Here is a 22,606-nt window from a genome sequence, read left to right as displayed (position 1 = left end):
TCAATAAAAATTATAAAATCATATACAAGCCGGGAGAGCTAGTGATATGCACCTGAATATCAATCATACAAGATAAAATTTAAGGAAGATGTGAAGAAAACGTTCAAATTATCACAAGATGCTGCAATCCATGTCACATTAAAAAAAAAAAATCAAGCTCCATTCATTATTGGATGACTATAAGTTCTGGGTTTATGATAATTTAGGGTTATGGTGTTTCTACCATGTATTTTAAGACTTATTTACATAGTGACTAATTAGAGTCATAAAGTATGAAAGTTTCAACTTTTGGAATGGCTCATAGAAGGTTAATAGTTTTCATTTTGAGATTCTATAAAGTCATGTACGTTATCTCAATATAAGAGACTTGGACAATGTAGTGAATGGAGCATTTGTGCTTTCTTTTTAACTCATGTCTAAGCTTCTTTATAATTTTATGTAGTTTAAGTTGCATGGAGAATCATTCAAGCTTAACATGATCAATCTTTACTTGTTGAGTGATTTGAATCTTAAACAAGTGTTCTTACTTTAAGATATTCGATCAATAAGATAATTCGAGTGTTATTTTTCCTTGAGTTGATTCCATATCATATAACAATATATTTTTTTATTATTTTGGTGCTAAATTTGACCCATTAAACTAATAAATTAAATCCAATCATTGCCACTAAAATTGAAAAAGAATTTTCGTAGCAAAACATGTTTATTATTATTTATTATTTATTTTGGAATTTAGGCCTATTTCCATAATTGTTCCGTGTTTACTTTTATTTTTTTAAAAATTATGTATATATTTTACATTCTTATATTACATTTGCACTCCTAATCAAATTTCAACAATACCTTTTTTAGACTTTAAAAATTGGTTTGAATTTTGAAAAATACATTTAAGAATAAATAACAAAAACAAATAATTAGTATTTATAAATTTAATTCTTGAAATTCTAAAAATAAAATACTTCAAAAAAAAAAACGAAAGAAATGTGGTACGTGTGGAAGTTTAAGAAATCTATAATTAAAATATCCACACGTGTGGTCCAAAAAAAAAAAAGAAAAAGAAAAGGGGAACTCACGTGTAGGGTTCAATGCACTTACTAACCCGTAATAATTTAAAAAAAATAATCATTAGCCATGCAGCACTTTGTTATTATTATTATTATTATTATTATTATTATTATTATTATTATTATTATTATTATGTGAAATCATTATAAATGACCTCAGAAAAAGGCCCCCTCTCTATTTTCCATTCCCTTTTTTGCCCTTCCCTTACCCTTTTCATCTCCTTTTTCCCCTGTGGGCCATTTCAGTAATTTCATCCCCTTTTAATTTTAACCCTAAATAATTATAGTGAGGCCCTCCCTTTATAGCCCAAGCAAACTAATTACCCTAATGTTCTAGTTATTTATATATTGACATTATATTATCTTGATTAAGTATACTATAAAATTTATTATTGTAACCTTTTTTCCATTTAATAATAACGTAGAAATGAAAATAAAATAATCAATTTTTTAGGTGATAATAAGAATTTCATTTACTTGGCTTCAGACCGTTGTGGTTTTGCTCTTTGTTTTTTCTTCGTGTTTGTCTATTACGATGACGTGGTTTGAGAAGATATGGAGAGTAATTAAATTTTTTCATGTTTCGATCTTTCAAGTTCAGTTAAGTTGTTTTTAAGCCACAACTAAATGGGTGGATGGTTAGAAGACTAAATTTATAATTTAACGTTGTTTTAGACCAGAATTGTGAATATTAAAACTAGAGGGGTTGATTTGAAAAGAAAAGGCAAGTTGTGGGTGTATTTAAGAGGGGGATAGATAAGGTAAGGAATCACAAGTCCCTTTATTATTTTTAGGGCATGTCATGATTGGTCTGTCGCAGACCCAATTTATAACCCTTTTTATTCATTTCGGCTGTTAGCCCCCATATTTACTTCTATTTACAGACCTTCCCCATTTCTTTCTTTGCAGCCATATCCTTAGGTTTCATGAAATTTAGCTTTTGAAGACATGGGTTTTAAAACATTCAATTTTGACCCCTAAAAAATCTAAAAAATTTACCAATTTCCCAATACAGCTTTGTTTTGAATGGTTTTGTTGATTTTTCAATCAAATATTTGCTAAATATCAAATAATTCAACCAAATATTATTAATTATTTTAATAATTTAAATTGTGACGGTTAACGTTTAGAAATATATTCAAACCGTTAAATTAAATGAATTCTCTCTAAATAAGCTTTTTTTTCATCTATTTAGAAGAAAAAAAAATTAAAATTTATGATATAAGAATAATAAAAATAAATATAAAAAAAAAACTAAAAAATACCTTCAAAATAGTTGTTAATATTCAATTTATAAATAAGCATGTGAATAATATTATGATTTTAACCAATGATTAAAAAATATATAATTAACCGACAAAATATTATGATTTTCAAACTTGTCATCTTCTAAGTCAAGTTTCTAAATAAATGCAATTTTTTTAAAATTTATTATAATTTAAGCCATGTTTTTTCGAATAATTACGGGGTGTGCCATTTAGGATTGAAAAAGATTCTTTTAAATTTGGTTTAATAATTTTTTATGATTAAATCATATAATTCTTTAATTTATTCATTACTCTCTTGAAAATTCATAATTAAAAATTTCAAAATAATTATGATGGGGTTCTCAAATTTTCTAGTAATTTTAGAAATAAAAATGTTTTTAACAAATGTTTTGACTAAAAACATAAAAAAGAAAATAAATTAATTTATATAATCGTAAAGTTTCTCTTTTTGACTTATATTACCCGTGTCAATCATTAAATAAGAAACTTTCTTGTGTTCGAAAAATGTTGTATGGCTTCTTTTTGTCGGGCATAATAAAACCCGAGAATAATAAGAGTAATGGATTAGTTTCGTGGTCATTTCGAGACAATTGCAAAAGTAAAATTAATTAAATAAATAAATAATAGAGAACATCAATCATGGAGGCTACTGACCTCAAATCTTACGAATTGAGTAATAATTAAATGTCGTGGAGAGATAGGTTAATATTTATATAAATTAGTTAAAAATAAATAAAACTTGATAATAACAATTTAACCCTAAAAATTTTAAACCTTTTGTTTTTTTCTCGTAGAATTTGGACTAAGTACTCATCACTGTTCTCTGGTCTTCCTTTGATGTCCTGATATGATAAGGAATCACTACAAGAAGAGTAAGATTCGGATTACCTCGTTGATCAAATATCTCAAAACAAGAACATTGTTTGAGATTCGAATCACTCCACAAGCAAGATCGATCATGTCTAGTTTGAATGATTCTTGTTGATCAAATATCTCAAGACAAGAACACTGGATTGAGATTCGAATCACTCCACAAGCAAGATTGATCATGTCAAGTTTGAATGATTCTACATGCAACCTAAACTACATAGAATGACAAACAAACTTAGCCATTGGCTAAAGAATAGCACAAATGCTTCTTTTACTCTATTTTCCCAGTCTTCCTACAAATACAACATACATGGCTTTATATAGTCTCAAAATGAAACTACTAAAGGCATTTCAAGAATTGTAACATTCATAGACATAATTAACCATTATGTAATTGTGACCTAAAGTAAATAAAAAGTCTTAAAATACATTAATGAAATACAATAACTCTCCATTGTAACCCACCCAAAATTTATAACAATCAAACTCCATTCTTCTTCCATGAATTGAAACATCTTTTGATAATTTTGACAACCTTTTCTTCACATCTTCGTTGGAGTATATTGTATGATTGATGTCTGTTGGTTCATATCATATCCTCTCAAATTACGAATGTTAATCTTGAGCTCAAGTTTTCAGTAGTCTATTTTTTATTAGTTGTTGTATCTTTATTTTATTTACGTTACGGTAATTTAAAAACTCACGTCAAAATCTTTAATATAAAAACAACTTTAGAAAAAAAGAATCAAACAAAACTAAATTAATGCTACCCAACCATGCAAATAATTTTATTTTGGTACTTTCCACCCTACCACTCAATAACCATTATCATTAAGCACTTCAAAAGCCCAAATAGGGTAAAAGCTATAGTGGGGCAAAAAGGTAATTTTGGCAATACCAGCCTTCGTTGCTTTGAGCGTCCATGATTGCATTGATGCAAAGATATAGAGATGGATAAGCTCGACGTGGAGGTTAGAATGACGAAAATACCCTTAAAATCATATTGAGAGAAGTTAAAATGACGAAAATACCCTTGAAATGATATAGACGTGAAAACCATGATGTTTCACACTAAGCTACTCATAACCCATGAGAGGGGTTGAGGCTGGCTGGCCCCCTCCTACCCTTTTCTTTCATTCTTCCAATTCTATCCAATAAAAAGGAAAAATACAAACTCTTTCTTCTTCTCCTCATTTCTTTGTGTTTTGTCCATTGCTTTCAAAATGCTTTCATTCATTATCCTTGCTTTCCTTGCAATAATGGTTTATAATAATGTAAAACAACAAAATACCATCATCAATTGCTTCATATTCTAAGGGTTAAAAATGGTCCTAACCATTATAAGGCCAAGTAGTTGTATTGTGAAGCTATTTTACGTAAGCATGAAGACATAGTTCCAAAAAAGTAATTAGTCGATATCTCCAACCTAGCTCGAACAATCATGTTAAACATCTCTAGTTTAAAGAATAAATACCATGTGTTTAGCTGGAACACGTTCAAATACCTAGCTTTATGATGTCAGCTTCTGTCAAATACACATGACTAAATAAAGTTAAAATCTTTCTACTCGTCTTGAAAAACCCATTAAATATTATGAATACCCGACAAACAAAAATACTAAAAAAGTAATCTTTTACCTTCGAAATAAGGATGAATTAAATAAAGTTAAGATCTTTCTACTCGTCTTGAAAAACTCATTAAATATTACGAATACCTGTCAAACAAAAACGCTAAAAAAGTAATCTTTTTCACTCGAAATAGAGATGAATTGAAGTCTAACATATATTTTTAAGTGGGGTCGTAATGAACGAACAAATATAAGGTTACAAGTAAGGTATAAAATCCCCAAAATAAACACACAAGTGGGTAAGGAAAAGTTGGAAGTGCACCCCAAAAAAAGGGGTAAAAAGGGGAAAGATAATGATTATTGCCAATAGTTACCAACACAAAGAGATTAGAAATGTGAAAGGTAAATGAAAGGGAGGCTACAAATAGACATACAAAATTTAGGATAATAATTTATTAAAAGCAATATATATATATATATATATATATATATGTTGGTGTGAAGAGAAAACAAAAGGGTTTGGTGGGTGTATTGAGAAGGTTGTGATGATGGTTTAGAAGCCAATCCATACCATCATTGCGAATCATTTTACATGCCCTTAGCCGTAACTCCCATAATTGTCCCTCTCTTAAACCCCCCATAATGTTGGATTTTATGACCAAAATACCCTCCTACATTTTTCCTATTTACGCTTCGTACCCTTCGCTTCATTTCTCGAGAATTTAATTCTACATAGAATAAAATAGACGATACGTTATCGTTTAAATTCTTATCGAGCTTAATTAAATTATTTTAAAAAGAATAAAGAATTTTAAATGTTTTTGGATAATAAGTTGGAAGGGGCAATTTAGAAGAAGAAACAAAAAAAAATTATAATAAATTGGTTTTTTAAAAAAATAATGGAAAATATTTTTGAGGTTGTTTTCCTATAACCGGCCGCCATCCATGCTTACAGTTAAATGATTGTTATGTCAGAAAGAGGGGCATGTCTCATGTCTATTGTCTCAATGTCCCTATAGAATTATTTTATTTATTTATTTTATTTTATTTTTATATTATTTTGTTTCTCTCTCTTACTGTTTCTTTCTCTCTCTAGACCTATGAGTCTATAAATTAACAGCCTCTTTGTTCCATTTTGTCCCTCGCCTTCTTCTTCTTCTTCTTCTTCTTCTTCTTCTCTTCTCTCTTCTCCCCACAAACCCATCTTCAAAAGGTGATCTTTTTTTAAAAGATAAAGAAAAAAACAACCAACCCATTTTCTCTCTCTCTCTCTCTCTCTCTCTCTCTCTCTCTATATATATATATATATATATATATATGTTCTTGAAGTTCCCTTTTTGCTTCCATTTCACCCAGAAAGGTAGGGACATGCCCTTGTGTTGTGGCTTATTTGTTTGTTCTGTGAAGAAAATAGTGTTTTTTTGGTGCAAATTTGTTGTTTTTGTTTTGGTTTTGATGTGTTTTTACCTGGTTTTTATGTGCTTCAAACAAATTCCTCTGTTTCTGTGTTTTTTTGTTTGTTCATAGGGAAATGTATTTAAAGCTCCAAAGTTTTTTTTGAAGCTTCTTGTGATGTTTTTAAGTGTTTAGCTTTAGAATTATCCTTTCCTTTCAGCTTTAGGCAACCGAAAGAAGAAGAAGCCATTGCTGTTACAATGCTCTGTCTCCTTCCTTTCGCCTTTTCCTCTGTTTCTCTCTGTTTTACTCTGTTTCTCTCTCTATATATATATGTTTCTCTCTCTTCAGCTATCATTTATATATGGGTATTCGCCTAAAGCTTCTTCTCAGTTTCTAATCCAAACCCATTTGAGCCTTCGACTTGTTTGCTCCTAACTCATCTTCTTACTCTGTTTTTGGGTTTTTTTTGTTTGTTTTTGAAGAAATTTTCTGAGTGAATTGTTCTTGTTTGTTTCAGGATAAAGAAGAAGGGATTGTAAAATCAAAAGTGTTGGAAGAATGGAGAGGCTAAATTCGGATCTGTACTTGCAGAACTGTTACATAATGAAGGAAAATGAAAGACTGAGGAAGAAAGCACAGATATTGAACCAAGAAAATCAAGCTCTTCTTTCAGAACTGAAGCAGAAATTGTCGAAAGGGAAAACGAAATCGATCCCTGATCTTAATGTATGCTCTGCTTCGCTTACAAATCCTTCTAATTCTTCACGTTGATATCAAATGGAGGAAGAAGAAGAGGAAGAAGACGATGGTGATGATATCATGGCCCCACTAAAGTTATTATTATTTTTGTTTTCATTTTTTGTGAATTACCAAGCCTACTACAGTAGCAGGTAGTCTGTAGCTTTAGCATCTTCTCTATCTTCTTTTTTTTATTTTCTTTTTTGGGGGGTTAGGATATGGATTTTTCTGTACTTCAAAAATGATGTATCAGCCTATCTAAGGGAACACCAATTTCAGCTTATCAGCTCTCTCTCTCTTAATGTCAAATTGTGATTGAAAATTAAAATTTTAAAATGGGTTTGCTAAAAAAATGTTTTTTTCTTACTACCCATTTAATTTAATGCCAAATCTTTGCTCTGCAATGTATAAAAAAATTAATATTTCTGACTCGAGACTCCAAGCATATGTTAAAATTGGATGTAAAATTTAAATTTCACACAACTAACTTGTTCGGTGGATTAGAAGCACCGCTGTCTTATAATCACTAACTTGTCCAAGCATATGTTAACATTTTCGTTCTCTCTCCTAAAAAAACAAAAAAACATAATGTATGAGATATATAAAGGTAGGAAAGAATAATAGGATTTTGGCTACTTAAGACAAAACCACGTGGATGTAATTTAAAAAATCTTGATTACATCCATGTTTCTATTTTTTATTTTTTTTCCCATAGGTTCTGAATTTACGTAGCATTTCCATGGGCTTATATTTTTGTAGGTGACATGTGGCTTCCTTGCATGAAAAGAAATGTTTAAAAACCAGGTGAATATTTGAAGTTTAAATAATGATTTTTTCCAAAAAAAAAAAACAAGAACTTGGTTAACTCTTTATCAATTCAAAAGTCTCAATAATAAATACCAAACTTGAAAGGAAAAAAAAAAAAAAAAAAAGCACTTACCCTGAAGATACTTATAATACTCCAAATTTTTTAATAAAGTTAAATATATTTTTATAATTTTTAGAAAAGTTTTAAGTATATCAATCAAATTTTAAAAAACACAAAGGTATTTTTGAAACCCATGTGAAAGTTTAAGGGAAATTTTCAAAATAAAGTATTAAAAGTCCAAAATCTACGATTTTTTTCACAAAAATGAAAGAAAAGAAAGGGGGCTTTTTCATTCGTATTCCATCTGAGAAGAAAGTGATGGGAGGATCTAATCTAATCAGTAGGTAAACGTCATCGCACCAAAAGGATAAAAGAAAATAACAGTAAAAAGTCAATGAAAGAGTTGATTCAATATATATATATATATATATATATATATATATAAAGAAAATGGCCCATATTAAAAGTGTTACCAGGTTGACCATTAAAAGAAAAAAATTAAATCTAAAGAACTGTTGAAGCTGTGCAGGCAGAGACATAGAAGAAAAAACATATAGCATAAAGAAGAATGTCCAATCCAAAACTCCAAAAGCTCCAGAAACTCAATTGGGCGTTTACAGGGCTAGTGTGAGGCTGTTTGTTGTAGGCCTCCTAGGCCTTCAACGAAAACTCATCGAGATTTATCAAATGTGAGAAGAAAGGGTAATAAGAAATGATGACCCATTTGAATTTCTTTTCCTTTTTAATGGAAAACAACCAAATTGGTCCCTTTAAACCCATCATACATAATCATCATTTTCCCTCCCTCCCTCCCTCTTCCTTGTTTCTTTCATTTTCTGACCATTCTCAACACTTCTTCCATGGAAGTGCAACTCAAACCAAGATGAAGCTAATTTATGGGGGGGGATGGATAGATCCTCAACTTGGAGGGTACCCTACGGATTTGGGGCTATCATTACAATATCTACAAAGAGTGGAAGGGTTTCAGAAGCTGAATGGAAACTGGTTCAGTATGCAAGCATTTTTTATTGCTTTGGTCCAAAACAACATCCTTGGCTGCCTAACACCTTCATTCAAACAACAATCAATAATGTCTATTAACCATTCAAATCGCTTTGTGTTTTCTAATTCTTGTTGCAACTCGCAAACAAGAGAAGATATATTCACAGGTTTTCTACTCACTAAACAGCCTTCGTACATTGCTCAATAAAGGAACATTCCTTCTTCTACTTCTCTCTCTCTTTCTCTCTCTTCTTCCCAACCGTCTCTCTAATCTAAGATTTTTCAGTCTAGTTCCAAGAACAGTGTCCATGCCAACATCTGCAGTTATTTGTTTTCTCGTTAAACAAATGTGGACTTGTCATGGGAAAAAGAAGCCATAGGAACCCCACCATTCCAACTACAAATGCCAGGCTCACCACTCCTGTGATGTTTAGATAAAGTTATTTTCAACTCAGACAAATTAATAAACAAAAAATGAACAGCAAAAAAAAAATGTCGAAAACATAACCTTGACACAAAGGGTTAAATTCAGCTTAGGCATGTGGAATTTAATATGCAGGGCAATTTAAGAATTGTTATTAATGAACCTATAATAATTCAACTTGCACTATTGACTCCAATCCAGTCCTAAATGAGAATGTTTCGAGCACTAAACAGAGTGATTTATCATTTTCTTAACATTCTTTTTGGCGGTCATTGATCACCAATTCAACCACTTATTTGCATTTAGAAAATGACCACGTAGAAAACCTTCTCATAAAGAATGGTAGCGAACAGAATAGTCTAACTATATGGAATTGTAATAATGACGAGAAATTTGGAACATATTTTTATCTATACAAAGGGAAAAGGGACTAAGTTTGATTCTTGTTATTATCATGGGTCATCGATGAATTTAGATCAGAAAAATGTAAATATACCTCTTCTTCGAGAAAAAAGCACAGGTAATCCCATAAAGTTGCAAAAAACATGAGCAACTAACGGAGCAAGAAGATGTCCTGCAAGGAATATGACACCCGGCATTAGTGCGACATCTTCATGCCACCAAATTAGAGAACCCATAGAAATGGCATGACAAAGAATGAACAATTTACAAAGGATGATACAAGAGCAAGATTTCAAAGCAATACCACTCCGGACACTAGTTACACCATTAGGGAAAATAGTATATCACCAGTTCGCCAATAACAATACCAAATACTATTTTCCCATAGTTAACTTCTTCCAGTAATTCCATCCTCAGTTGAACGGTCACAAATGCTTAAACATTAGTGGCTAGGCTTGTGAAATCTATTTTAGATATCATGTTTCTTCTTTGGTGGCAATGAAATATATCGAAGCTACTTTCAACGAATGGAAAGCAAACACTTCAATTGGAAGTGACCAAGGATATTCATTACAAAACTCTTGGAGCAAGAGCTCTAAAGGAAAGCACCAAAAGATATTTTCCACAGTCTACCTCCTAATAGCATTAATAAGAATAATTACAAATATATTTGATGTCATGTTAAAAATCAACCTTCTTATCAGCATCTTCAAATTTTTAATGCGACCGTATCATTATTAATCTAGCCAGTTTGATAAGAACATTAGTTATCATCATTTATCTTATAACAAGAAATGCATTAATGCGAACACACGCTTCCCATGAAACAAATTAGATCTGTCCAATACTACAACTAAATAAAAGAAGATATATAAAAAATATATAAATAGAACTTCATTGCGAAATTGTTTGAGCTTCTATAGAGTGGCACATTTAAAGATCTAGACAATCATTCCATTCCAATTTCAGCTTGAAGCTGGTGCATGTTCAACAGTTAGAATCTAAATCTCTTTTCACTTGATAATCGATTATAGAATAGCAGTCTGAAACAAAAGAACCAAAAAATAAGACCTATAAAAGAAAGAGCATGAAAAATAATGTTTTCCAGATACCAGTTCGCACAAAGAGAAAACTTGCGTATGATCCAAATACCACAGTATAGCAAAGCTGGAGACCTGGAAAAAGAATAAGCAAAACTGATACACATCCTTTATAAACATTTAAAACAAAAATACAAATAACTTTTTCAGGGGGTAAAGGTTTTCTACCTACAACCATAACTGTTTTGGTTAAGTTGTTGTTCTGCTTGTCATAGTACTCCATAAAGTGGTTTAAATGTGCTGCAACGTGATGATGGAACAGAATATGACTAACTTTTAACCAGTATGAGTAAATTCACAGAACGATCAAATGTTCAAAGTCTAGTGGTCGCATAACAATTCAAATTAATAAACTAAAATCAAATGTAAGCAATAAATGTTGAAAAACATAAACTCGTCCTAATTATCAGCACGAACTTAGGTCTACAGTTCATATTTCTCAATGAAAATTGATCTCTTCATTTATACATATAGGTCTCATGGTCATTTAACATGGTTAAGTAACATGGTACAAGAACAAGAAATCTCAATCTGAAACCCTTGAAATGTTGCCCCATATTCATATAAATAGGGGGAAAAACATGAACAAATCCTGAAAAGAACAAATAGTACAGAGAAGAATAAGGTCATGCCCCATAAAGAAGAAATGAGAGTACATTCACAAACTCTCATGTATGGCAGTTTCAACTGCCAAAACGATGAAGTGTCTAACTTACCCAGACTGAAAAGAATGGGGCAGAGAAATATCACAGTGGTTGGTTTAAATCCCCCAGATAGAAGAACTGGTATCATGCATGCTCTAAACACCAACTCCTCAGTTAGTGGAGCCTGTCCAAACAATGTGTGATGCAAAATGAAACCTTTCATATGAACCAACAAATCCAAGCAAAAAAGGTTCAGCATAGCGTAAAGAATAATTTATTACCATATAATGACCTGCTCTAAAGAAATCTATTTGAATTTTATAGAAAGGGCAACTCACAAACTCAAAATCACAGCATATTTTACCCCCGAGTAGCATCCAGAACATGGACGTCAGTCAAAGCTTTCCCAACCAAATCATGAATCTTCAGTGATTGATGATAGTGATCAGGTAACCACATCAAACCAGTTACTACCATTACTTGTAGGAGTACTCACCACAACATAATTTCTCCAAAGATGGAAACAGTGAGGACCCCAGAAATGGAATGGAAAAGTTACTACCATTACTACCATTACTACCATCAATCCATTTACTACCATTACTTAAGAGATAGAAACAGTGAGGACCCAAAAATGGAATGGAAAAGTTGTAAGACTACTCACCACAACATAATTTCTCCAAGCTAAAACATTTGAGACCGTTAATAGCACCCAATCAAGAAATCTTGTCCAAAAAAATATGGCACTGTCCAAAAGGGAGCCTTCTCCGTGATACATATGTTCTCCCCATGAATCCACCAATAACAAAGACTTTAAGGCCATTGATCCAAGGTACATTAAAGAAGTCAATGAAAGAGGAAAGACCACAGCTTGCCACTGTTTCACAGATAAAATAGCAATTCAGGATGCAAGTTAGGATTCATTTTACTTTCCAATCTGCGGACTAAAAGATTCTAAAATTGACTAAAATGTTAAAGAAAACCTTAGATAATACGGGTATGATCTAACAGAGGGGAAGATATTTGGACTTACAATATGATCTGCTCGGATGCCATAAGCTGCTAATAAAAGTGAAAAATCCATTTTTCTTGTCTAGCATAAAACAACATTAGATGGAGAAAGTCAGCATTTTGATAAGCTAGCACAGACAAATATTTAAGATATGGACTAAGCACTTATAATGAGTAACAAAGATTAACTAAATTACAAATTCCAGAGATCTATTGTAACTTATAGAACGAGTAACAAAAAATCGTGTCTACATAATATTTTCTTTTTTATGGTAATACTCTCATCGTGTGGAGGTGAGCACTTACCTCTTCGTTGAAGGTATATGCCTTAAGCAACTAAGCTAAACTCAAATTGTCTCTTCTCCATGGTAATTAAAAAGTAATGATCTCAAATCTAGATTGATTCATTCATTTTATATCCTACACCAGTCAGTTTGTGTACGCATGAATTCTTGTCCCCAGTTCTATTAGTCGGTACAGTGGATCCAAGTTCGCTATTCAGTTAAGCTTGATAACCCCTGACTGCAAGCTCAAGATGAACAATACATTCTTTAAACCAAAATGTACTTCGTTTTTCTTTTCATTTTTTCTAAAATCCACAAAGTAAAGCCATAAATAAATAACTTCAAAAATTCCGGTTAGTTTACTAGTGGTACACATGATAAAATAGTTCTTACTAAAACAGTGTATTGACAATATATTGATTGATCATTCTGCCTTAAGTGGCAGAACGTTTCCTAACAACGGAATAGCCTCGAACTTTTTTCTCTCTCTCCTAAGATTGTTCCAAAGAGAGATAAATGATTATTAAACGTGTCAATGCGAAAAAAGGAAAACCGGCGATGATTTAGGAGCAGCTCATAGCAAAAACAGACTATACAGTCATCCTTTCAGAAACTAATGACCGGAAAAAAGCAATCGAAGCTTACAGGAAGGATTAGAACGCAGACGAGGACTGAGACGGCGGTGGAAATGAAGGCGCACAGAAATCGTCGAGTCATGTAAACTTGAAGAGAAGTAGGAGGCGGTAGACGAAGAATCAAAGTAGGAGCATAGAGAACGGCGACGTAGAACAAAGCCATGGCCGTGCAGGCTGTTACTGCCACTGCTTTGGAGATCGAACAACTTTCCTCCTCCATTGCTAGATTTCCCAATCCAAGCAAACCTAAAACGCAGAACTAAGGCAGATATTCCTAGTAATCGAGGCCGAGAGGAATTTGAATCGCTTTCCGTCAATTTCACGGTTCGAAATCGCCTCGCTTCCAACAACCCGCCATCTCGAGCACGCCGAGTTGAATCGGCGGATTCCCTTCTCGTTCTTTGCAATTTCTTCGACTAACCCCCAAGGCGAGAGACATGTCAGTCAAACAACTTTTTTTTTCTTTTTTTTTTTTTTCTAATTAGCAAATTAGAAAAGTAATTAAATTACATCAAAATAATAAATCCGCTCCATTATTTATATATATATATATATATTTTTTTTTTTAATTATTAGTGTGAATATAGTTGTTTTTATTTAATTCAGACAAGTATCTGTTTTTTTAGTAATTTTATTCAACACTCTAACAGATTTCAAATTGAGTAGCAATTTTGACACACAAAATATTAAAAGAATATTAAAATTTTATAATTTTATTGTGAGAATATCATAAGAATTGTACAATAAAATTAATTTGACGTCTTAATAACTCAATATTCAATTTCATAAAAAAGAAAACATTTTATTCCTCGTGCTCTACTTATATACGAAACTCTAATAACAACAATGAAACCTTTAAATTTTTATTAGCTACCATACTGTTTTTAACAATTACTTAATTTTTTTTGAACGAGTTAACACATGAAAGAGGCATAGATGGGGTTAAAGTTGTCTCATAGCCAAACCTAAAAAATATTTTTACGTAATGTGTTTCGAGTAGGAGCTCAAAATTTCATAATCAATTGAGATTAATGGAGAGAGTCGAACTAAGAGGTAAAGACAGTGAACATAGGTATATAGTTCATCGACGTGTCAATTAACTCTTAGGTCTGCGAAAATGACGCAAATAAATTTGTAGACGAGACAAAATTTATAGATATCTCAAGTTTGAAGTAAATTTTAATGGGCAACTAATTGGTTATTAAGGTTGAAAATTCTAAGAGGATTATTTCTAAATAAATAATTAGAAATTAAATCATTTTAATGACTTCCATCAATTTCTTTCCTATTAAGAATAAAACTTCGAAAGAAAGAAATACCCATTCGTAATTTTCCATAAAGAACGGTGGTAAATATGTAATTTCGTACCTCACGTTAAGTCACTTATAAAATTCTCAGCCTAGAACCCGTCCACGAGTGCCGTCAACCAGTAAAAACGGAATGGGAAAAGTCAGATATACCCTTAGAATCTGTACTATATAAACCGCTTTCTTTATTACCTTCTAGAGCTTCGAATTGTCGCGAGTATTTCACCATTTTTCTCTCACTACGTATAGAGCGTTCGATCGCGAGACGAATCCCTAAACCTCAAAATCATTCTTCGATTCAGAGCTGTTTTGAATTTTAATCTGTTGCAGATTTCGGAGTTTTGTTCTTCTGCAATCTATGGGGACGGTGAAGAAGGAATTCGCTGTTCCGCCAGTGGTTTTCCCTTCTGGCGGCAACCCCAATCTTCAACAACGGCGGGTGGCGACCGCGCCATTTCAGCCTCCTCGGTCGACCGGCTCCAGCATTCCGTTTATGTCCTTTGACATCGGATCCGCTGCCGCTGCTTCCACATCCTCCGGTAGCATCTATGGTGGTTCTATTGTTGGCGGGTCTGTCCCTGGTGGTGCTAATTTCGAAGACGAAGAACCCCTGCTCGACGAACTCGGGATCCATCCGGATCAAATCTGGAAGAAGACCAAGTCGATTCTGAATCCGTTCCGTGTCAGACCCGATGTGCACAAGGACTCGGACTTGTCTGGGCCGATTCTCCTTTACATGTTCTTCGGCCTCTTCCAGTTGCTCGCCGGTAAGATCCAATTCGGCGTGATTCTGGGATGGATTGTCGTTTCTTCCATCTTTCTATATGTTGTGTTCAATATGTTGGCCGGACGGAATGGTAATTTGAACCTTCACACATGTACTAGCGTGGTTGGGTACTGTATGTTGCCGGTTGTGGTTTTGTCGGCAGTGTCCTTGTTCCTACCGCAAGCCGGTATAATTAGATTCGCTGTCGCCGGAGTTTTTGTGTTGTGGGCGACGAGGATCTGTACGAGTCTCATGGTTTCTCTGGCTGATGGTGGAGATGAGCACCGCGGGTTGATAGCGTATGCTTGTTTTTTGATTTTCACCCTGTTTTCTCTGTTAGTTATATTTTAGTTCTAATGCAAATGCTTCTCTGATCTGATCAGCATTGGCATTCTTTCGTTTCTTACCTGAAAAAAAAGATAACACTCAAGTCCTGATTGTTTTTTTTTTTTTTTTTTTTTGTTACTATATTGATTACGTGAAATGGGTAGAGTTTGGATACTTGATGTGGTAAATGAGATATCTTTGTTCTTTTAATTTCTGTATCATGAGTTTTGTAGGAGATAAACAGGATCTACAAATGTGTCCTTGAGTTCTAAGGGAGTTGAGCTAGCTGCTTACTTGTAGGTATCAGAATGGATTGTTTTGAATCTATACTTAAAGTTATTTGTATGGTATGCTTGGTTGATGATTGCCTCCACCTCAATATCCAAGCGTTACCCATGCCCCTTTGAGCAATTATCTTGGAGATAAACCAAGTTTAGTTTAGTTGCGTCTTATCTTGATGATTGGCCTCCACTCTTTTCTTTTGGATTTTGAACCTGTTGTTTGCTTCTTCTTTTGTCTTAGTATCACAGTGTCTTCATGCAATGTTTTGAAAGACTTAAAACTGGTCTTTAGGCTTTTTCTTTGGAAGAATTGAGTGTCGAGACATAAGCATCGAAAGCCATCGAAACATCGTCTGCATGTGTCGAACCAATTTGACCAGCTTTTGAACTTTGTATCTATTAGCGGGATCATATTCAATGCCCTAGTTATGTGCCCGTGGTTAAGTTGTAATGTATTCCCTTCGCCTTTTTTATTTATCTACTGAATGGGTCTCTGAGAAGGTAGTTTCATACACTCTACAATGTCCCTGTATGTACCTCCTACAGTTGTGTAATGTGCCCTTGCTGATATGATAACCAGCAGAGGTTTGAAGAATGTAGTAGGCAGGCTCTTTTAACTGATCTGGTTTGATGTTTCTGGTTCTCTTTTGACACGATATTGAAGAAAGAATTGGGTTAGCACGTCGCTTGGTTATAGAGGTGGAAGGTTGTTTTGGATGATAGATAGTTATTTCTCGATACGAGTTCATGGCGAAATCATTTAGATCGTTTCTCTGTGCATTGTTGGTCTTACCACCAAGGAACCATAGATGTTGTCTTTATAAGAACCAAGGAAATATGTGAGAGATAGAGTTTTCTTTTCTTTCCTTTCCTTTGGTTGGAAAGAAATGGAAGGATATCTACTGGATAGATCGATAGATCGTGGGAGGATATGTCAAGTCGTCGTATTGTTTCATTGTTGCTTCACAATGCATAATTGTTTTGTTTTCCCCCCATGGAGTAAAGTTCCACAAACATTTCAGCTTTTAGTTTTAGTGAACAGCTCAACTTGTTATCTAAGGCCTCCACGATTGTTACCAGAATCTGAAGTTCTTGAGGTTGTTTCTGGCTGCAACGTGTAACTGTTGGGTAGTTTACTAATGTTTATGTCTTTCCTGGTTCGTTTTGATGATAGGTATTCGATCATTGAGACGAACTCGGTTAGATTATGTTGTTGCCATCTATTTGTACCCCGTATGTCTTGATCAATGAGGTTTCCTATTTTCATGGTCATTCTTATTCAGACGCCGTACCTATTCATTCATGTACCACCTCCTTTACTCGAATGTCATGTCTACCAGCTTCTTTCTTGATTCGTTTTCAAACTACATCTTACTAAGAGAAGTTCGCTCTAATACCACATGCCTTAGTGGCTCACGTTTAAGCGTCATAGTATCACATGATAACCATAGAAGATACAATTTATCCTACTAAACCCTTAAGTATTCTAATAGTAAGTTTACGTATCTCAATACACTAATTCCAATCCGTAAAAGTTGAGCAACCCTTACTTCAAGGGGGAGTGATTTAAATGCACTCTTTATAGTTCATTTGATATCATTTATGTATAATAGTTCATCTCCATCTCAAGTTAAATAATAGTTTATCGTCGTCTCAACTTTGTCATTACTATTAAACCAAGACAATCTAGGCACGTTTTTGTTCAAATTTATTATTGAAAATATAGCATAATGACTTACGACCCATTTGAAATATATATCTGTACTCGAAATTAATAAAAATAAAAATGATTGTATTTATAAATTATTTATTTGTGTCATACTTCTGTTCATTACAAATATCAAACTGTATATTAGTCAAAGTCAAACTAATCGGTCAACTACGAGTTCATACAAAAAACAAAAAAAAATTCCAAGATCAATTTGTTGTAGTAAGACAGAATATTTAAAGAAAAAAAGAAAAAAAGAAAAAGAAAGACACGTGTAAGAAAAAAAAAATAAAAAATTATATTATTGTGACAAACACAAACATAAAGGCCATCTTCGCGCTTGAATTTCTTTGTTTTTCCCACTTCAGATCTATCCATTTGACTTGATCTCGAGTAGCCGAGGGCTTTAATGGCGGGTGGTATGAACAGGAAGATTTCCGCAGCATCGGCCAGAGCTCATACAAGGAGAGCTAAGCAGAGCAGTTCTTCCCCGATTTCTTCAGGTTTCCTATCTCCATTTTCTCCACTGTTTGTTAGAATTTTTAGGCGTTCTTTGTTTCTCGTATTCTGAAATTCGCACGTCAATGATATGCGTTGTTGCTTATTTCGTTTCTGAAGAAATTGGTGATCTGAAGATGGAAGTAACGAGGAATCGTAGTTCTCCGTTTGGTTTTAATGAAGTTGACTAAGCTATAGCAATGACCAAAATCGACCTAATCTGTAGTTTATGGTGCTGTTTTCAATTTCTAACCTCAGCTTTGGATCTTTCGGGCATGAAATTTTTGTCTACACCATCAAACTAGCGACATATTCTCGTTATTCCTTGTTACTAATCTATTGGATTTCTTCAGTTTTATTTCCCCCAATTGTCATTACTGCTAAGCGGAGTAGTATGTGTGGATATCAAGCATTGAACTAGCGGCCGTGTTACGTTAGACTTTTAGCCGCTCTTGTAATCTAATCTGAGTAGGAATGGCTCTTCATTTTGTTGCATATTATAGATAGTCTCCATGTTATTATAGAACAAATAACATGATTGATTTTCTCTTAACATGGTTTTGTTTTGTTCTTGTTCTTGTTCCTGTTCCGTTGTATCTACTGCTCTTCTGATTAGAACTTAAAATTACAGGATTGCTAAAAAGTACAGTACTGCTGCTCTTTTTTGGGTTTTTGGCCTGGGGTTATCAGGCAATCCAGCCTCCTGCACCAAAAATATGTGGTTCCCCTGATGGTCCTCTTATCACAGCACCAAGAATAAAGCTTAGAGACGGCAGGTATTTGGCATACAAGGAGCATGGGGTTCCAAAAGCTTCAGCTAAATTCAAAATTATCTATGTCCATAGCTTTGGTTCTTGCAGACACGATGCCATTGTTGCAAACACCATCTCCCCGGTATCATCTATGTTTCTCCCTTTAATGTTCTAATGGTTCTGGAAATGCTTCTAAACACTCAATTGTAATCTCTATTGACATCTTGCAGGACATAATTGAAAACCTAGGAATCTACATTGTATCATTTGACAGATCTGGTTACGGAGAGAGCGATCCAAATCCGAAACGAACTGCGAAAACCATTGCTTTTGATATAGAGGAGCTAGCTGATGAATTGGGACTAGGATCCAAATTCTATGTTGTTGGGTTTTCCATGGGTAGTCAGGCTGTTTGGAGCTGTCTAAAATATATTCCTAACAGGCTAGCAGGGGCAGCACTATTAGCGCCAGTTATTAACTATTGGTGGCCTGGGCTCCCTGCAAACTTAACAAAGGAAGCTTTCTATCAGCAGTTTCAGCGGGATCAGTGGGCAGTTCGTGTTGCTCATTACACCCCCTGGCTTACCTACTGGTGGTATACACAAAAATGGTTTCCTTCTTCTAGTATTGTTGGATCTAATCCCAACATTCTATCTCGTCAAGACAAAAAACTCCAATCCAAGCGAATCGACAGGGAATTATGTGCGGTATGTGAATTTTCTTTTGGAAATTTTGGTTTCTACTTCTTGGATCTTATCTTATTCAACGCTGACTGTTTAAATGATAAAGATGGTGCAAAATGGTGATTCCTATGCTCTTACATAAAAAAAAAAAAAAAAATCTTGGCCAAATCTGAGAGGTGGGATGGAAGTAAACGTGGAAAAATCAACGTCCTACCCCCTCAAGTGTTGGTTTGGTACATTCAGAAGTCTGCCATAAACAATGTTGAATTAGGAAAGGAGACAAATTATACATATGAGGGGGAAATGCAGAGGCTACAAATACACAAGGATAACATTAGGTTTGCCAAACTGTTTGGTGGCACGTATAGAAGTGAGGCAAATTGATAGGAACCTTAGAACGCTCTTTCATTTTATGTATGTTAGGGTTGGTGGGAAAAGGATGGAGTGACTAGTGTGATGTAATACACAGAGTAGATAAGGATAGGAACTGTCTTTTGTATTAGTGTCAAGGGGTTGGTGAATCCAATGGAATATATGGTACGGGTGAGCACTACGACGAGGGTACGTATTTGTCCAGTAGACAGAGAAAGAGTACATAAGGATAATATAACAAGAGAGAGTGAAGGGGATAAAAAGTACTGTTTGAGAGTAGTAGGAGACAAGATATCGGCATTTGGTGGCTTTTGGAAATTTAAATCTGGGTGGGAAACACTTAGGTTGGACAGTCAAACAGGAAATAGTAGAGGGAGTAACTGAACGAAAACAGCCTGCCTTTAGGGGACCTTGTGATTCATCTCGCGGCCTATCTACATACGTACTTGTCTCGTCGGCCCCTGAGAATACCACATCAAGGTGACAGGATTCGAACCTATGACCCTCTGTACCTAAAACAGATGCACTGACCAGACTGCGCGAGTAGTCATGATGGAGGAGGAAAAATTGGAAATGTTCCAAATGAAGATGTCTTGCTTCCCCTTGCAATGCCTTTACTGGGAGACGGAGGGAATGAAAAATATTCATCTGAACAAGTTTGGAAGGCATTAGTGAAGTATGTGAGGAATTCTGGATTGAATCCTGGTAAAAGGCTGTCTTCCTATGTTACAAAGCTTACAAATATGACCCTAGAATCAAAATAGTCAATTATGATAAGCCGGGTAAGAAAGGACGAAACTTTCAAATTCTCATACTTGTAGGTTTAATTTTCAAAAACCAGGTAGTTATCAATTTGGATTCCAGCTTCAAGTTCGTGGTTAATAAGTTTTTAAACTTAAAAATGTGTCTAACATTATCCCTCAAAACTAATCGATCTATTATGCAAGGCAATTATTTGAATTATTTGATCATAGCTCAATGATAATTGGTATCTAGGAGGTTCAAATCACCGTACCCCGCCCCATATTTGTTGTACTTCTTTAAAGCTAAACTAGGGTGATTAGCTAACATTTTATCCTTGCATGAAATTCTCAGCATGTTTCTAGCCAACAAGGAGAACAGGAATCTATCCACAGGGACGCCATTGTTGGATTTGGGAGGTGGGAATTCAGTCCTCTGAATCTGGAGAACCCATTCCCAGACAAAGAAGGTTCTGTGCATTTATGGCATGGAGATGAAGACAAGATTGTGCCTGTCACGCTTCAACGATACATTGCTAAACAGCTTCCTTGGATTCATTATCACGAGGTAGCAGGTGCCGGTCATTGGTTTCCCATAGCTGATGGTATGTCTGAATCCATCATTAAAGCTCTTCTTCTTAATGATAAATAGGCTTTTATTACAGCTTCTGCTGGGTTGGTGATTCTTCATTACTCCATTTTTGTCTCTCATCCTTGCTACTACATTGCATGAGATGACAAATCTTATGAGATTTAGGGTTCAAAGTGTGTAATTATGTCGAAGTGTGTAATGAATGTCGTGTTCGACCTTATCTTGTGTGCTCCTTGACTAATCTTATGAGATAATCACTTGAGACTAGACGATACTTGATGGTTGGAAATTAGATAGGATTTGAAAATCTTCTATATTTTTTTCACTTGACCCAATATCACTAGGTCAACAAAAGATTATTTGTGGACTCTAAGATGATTTGTCTACAATTTTATACATCGGATATATGAGATAGAAATTTCAAAATTGTGTTTGACCATACATCTAAGGGATAGGATAGGACTTCAGAGGAGAGCCACTACATTCTTTCAGGTTAGAACCACGTCGAACAATCTCTCAAACTATTATTTCAAGGAGAGAGTCTAGGTTCAAGGGTGCACTCGAGATGAATTTATACATTAAAATTGTTGTGCCAGAAATGACATTGAACTTAAATCTAAAAAACGTTAATAAATCATTCCTATTGTCGAGCTACAAGTTCCACAATATAGGAGCAGGATTTTCTAAGAAGCGAAGGTCGTGGGGACCAAGAGAATCTACTATAATATGATTTTTTTTTTGTATATAAGAATTTTTATTTGACCATGACTATCTTCGTCTCTATAAATTTATTAGACATTAAATTAAAAATTTTATATTCTATTATAAAAAAAAAATCAATTGTAGAGACTTTTTTTAATAAAATAATTTTTTTAAAGATTTATTAATGTTTTAAAAATAAAGAAATATATTAGATACAAATGTTCAAAATTAAAATTAATAATTAGTAATTTTTCATTTTAGTTATGTACTTTTAAATAGTGATTTTTGGTGTATGATTTCTCATCAATTGAATAGACCTTCAAATTATTATTTTTTATTAATCTGCATTCAACAAATTTTAAAAATATATTCAGTATATTATTTGTTGAAAAAAAAAATAATATTATTAAAATATTTATTAAAAAAAAAACAACTAAATAGCCAACTAAAAAGTACCACGTGCCTAGGCTTCAGCTATCCCCACTTGCATGCGACGATATCGCTATCCAAAGTACCCTAAAGCTGCTAAAATTACCCAGCATTCACCAATGAAACAAAACAACAGCTAACGTGGAAGACGCTCATTGGACGTCCACTACTTAG

The 22,606-nt window shown here is 33.8% G+C and overlaps 3 protein-coding genes across 3 annotated transcripts; 2 read left to right on the top strand and 1 right to left on the bottom strand.

The window, feature by feature from the left end:
- Positions 1–8,776: 8,776 nt before the first annotated feature.
- On the bottom strand, positions 8,777–13,737 carry LOC111433731 (CAAX prenyl protease 2). The gene is made up of 8 exons (XM_023070944.1): positions 13,286–13,737; positions 12,379–12,438; positions 12,010–12,222; positions 11,418–11,529; positions 10,870–10,941; positions 10,714–10,776; positions 9,696–9,773; positions 8,777–9,196 (listed from the first exon to the last, which is right to left on the bottom strand). Exons 1-8 carry the CDS (start codon positions 13,493–13,495, stop codon positions 9,063–9,065), a joined length of 942 nt encoding a protein of 313 aa, XP_022926712.1. The 5' UTR covers positions 13,496–13,737; the 3' UTR covers positions 8,777–9,062.
- Positions 13,738–14,785: 1,048 nt separating this feature from the next.
- Positions 14,786–15,885, top strand: LOC111434052 (protein YIPF5 homolog). The gene has a single exon (XM_023071380.1). The coding sequence runs from the start codon at positions 14,941–14,943 to the stop codon at positions 15,697–15,699; it is 759 nt and encodes a 252-aa protein (XP_022927148.1). The 5' UTR covers positions 14,786–14,940; the 3' UTR covers positions 15,700–15,885.
- A 2,103-nt stretch (positions 15,886–17,988) lies between these two features.
- Positions 17,989–21,590, top strand: LOC111433331. Its single transcript, XM_023070401.1, has 4 exons — positions 17,989–18,167; positions 18,794–19,056; positions 19,145–19,621; positions 21,065–21,590. The coding sequence occupies exons 1-4, from the start codon at positions 18,074–18,076 to the stop codon at positions 21,359–21,361; spliced, it is 1,131 nt and encodes a 376-aa protein (XP_022926169.1). The 5' UTR covers positions 17,989–18,073; the 3' UTR covers positions 21,362–21,590.
- The last annotated feature ends 1,016 nt before the right edge of the window (positions 21,591–22,606 follow it).

Source organism: Cucurbita moschata, unplaced genomic scaffold, assembly GCF_002738365.1.
Source record: "Cucurbita moschata cultivar Rifu unplaced genomic scaffold, Cmos_1.0 Cmo_Scf00001, whole genome shotgun sequence".
Classification (NCBI taxonomy): Eukaryota; Viridiplantae; Streptophyta; class Magnoliopsida; order Cucurbitales; family Cucurbitaceae; genus Cucurbita; species Cucurbita moschata.
Note: the sequence above shows the minus strand (reverse complement) of the source record. Positions and strands in the feature narration are given on the sequence as shown.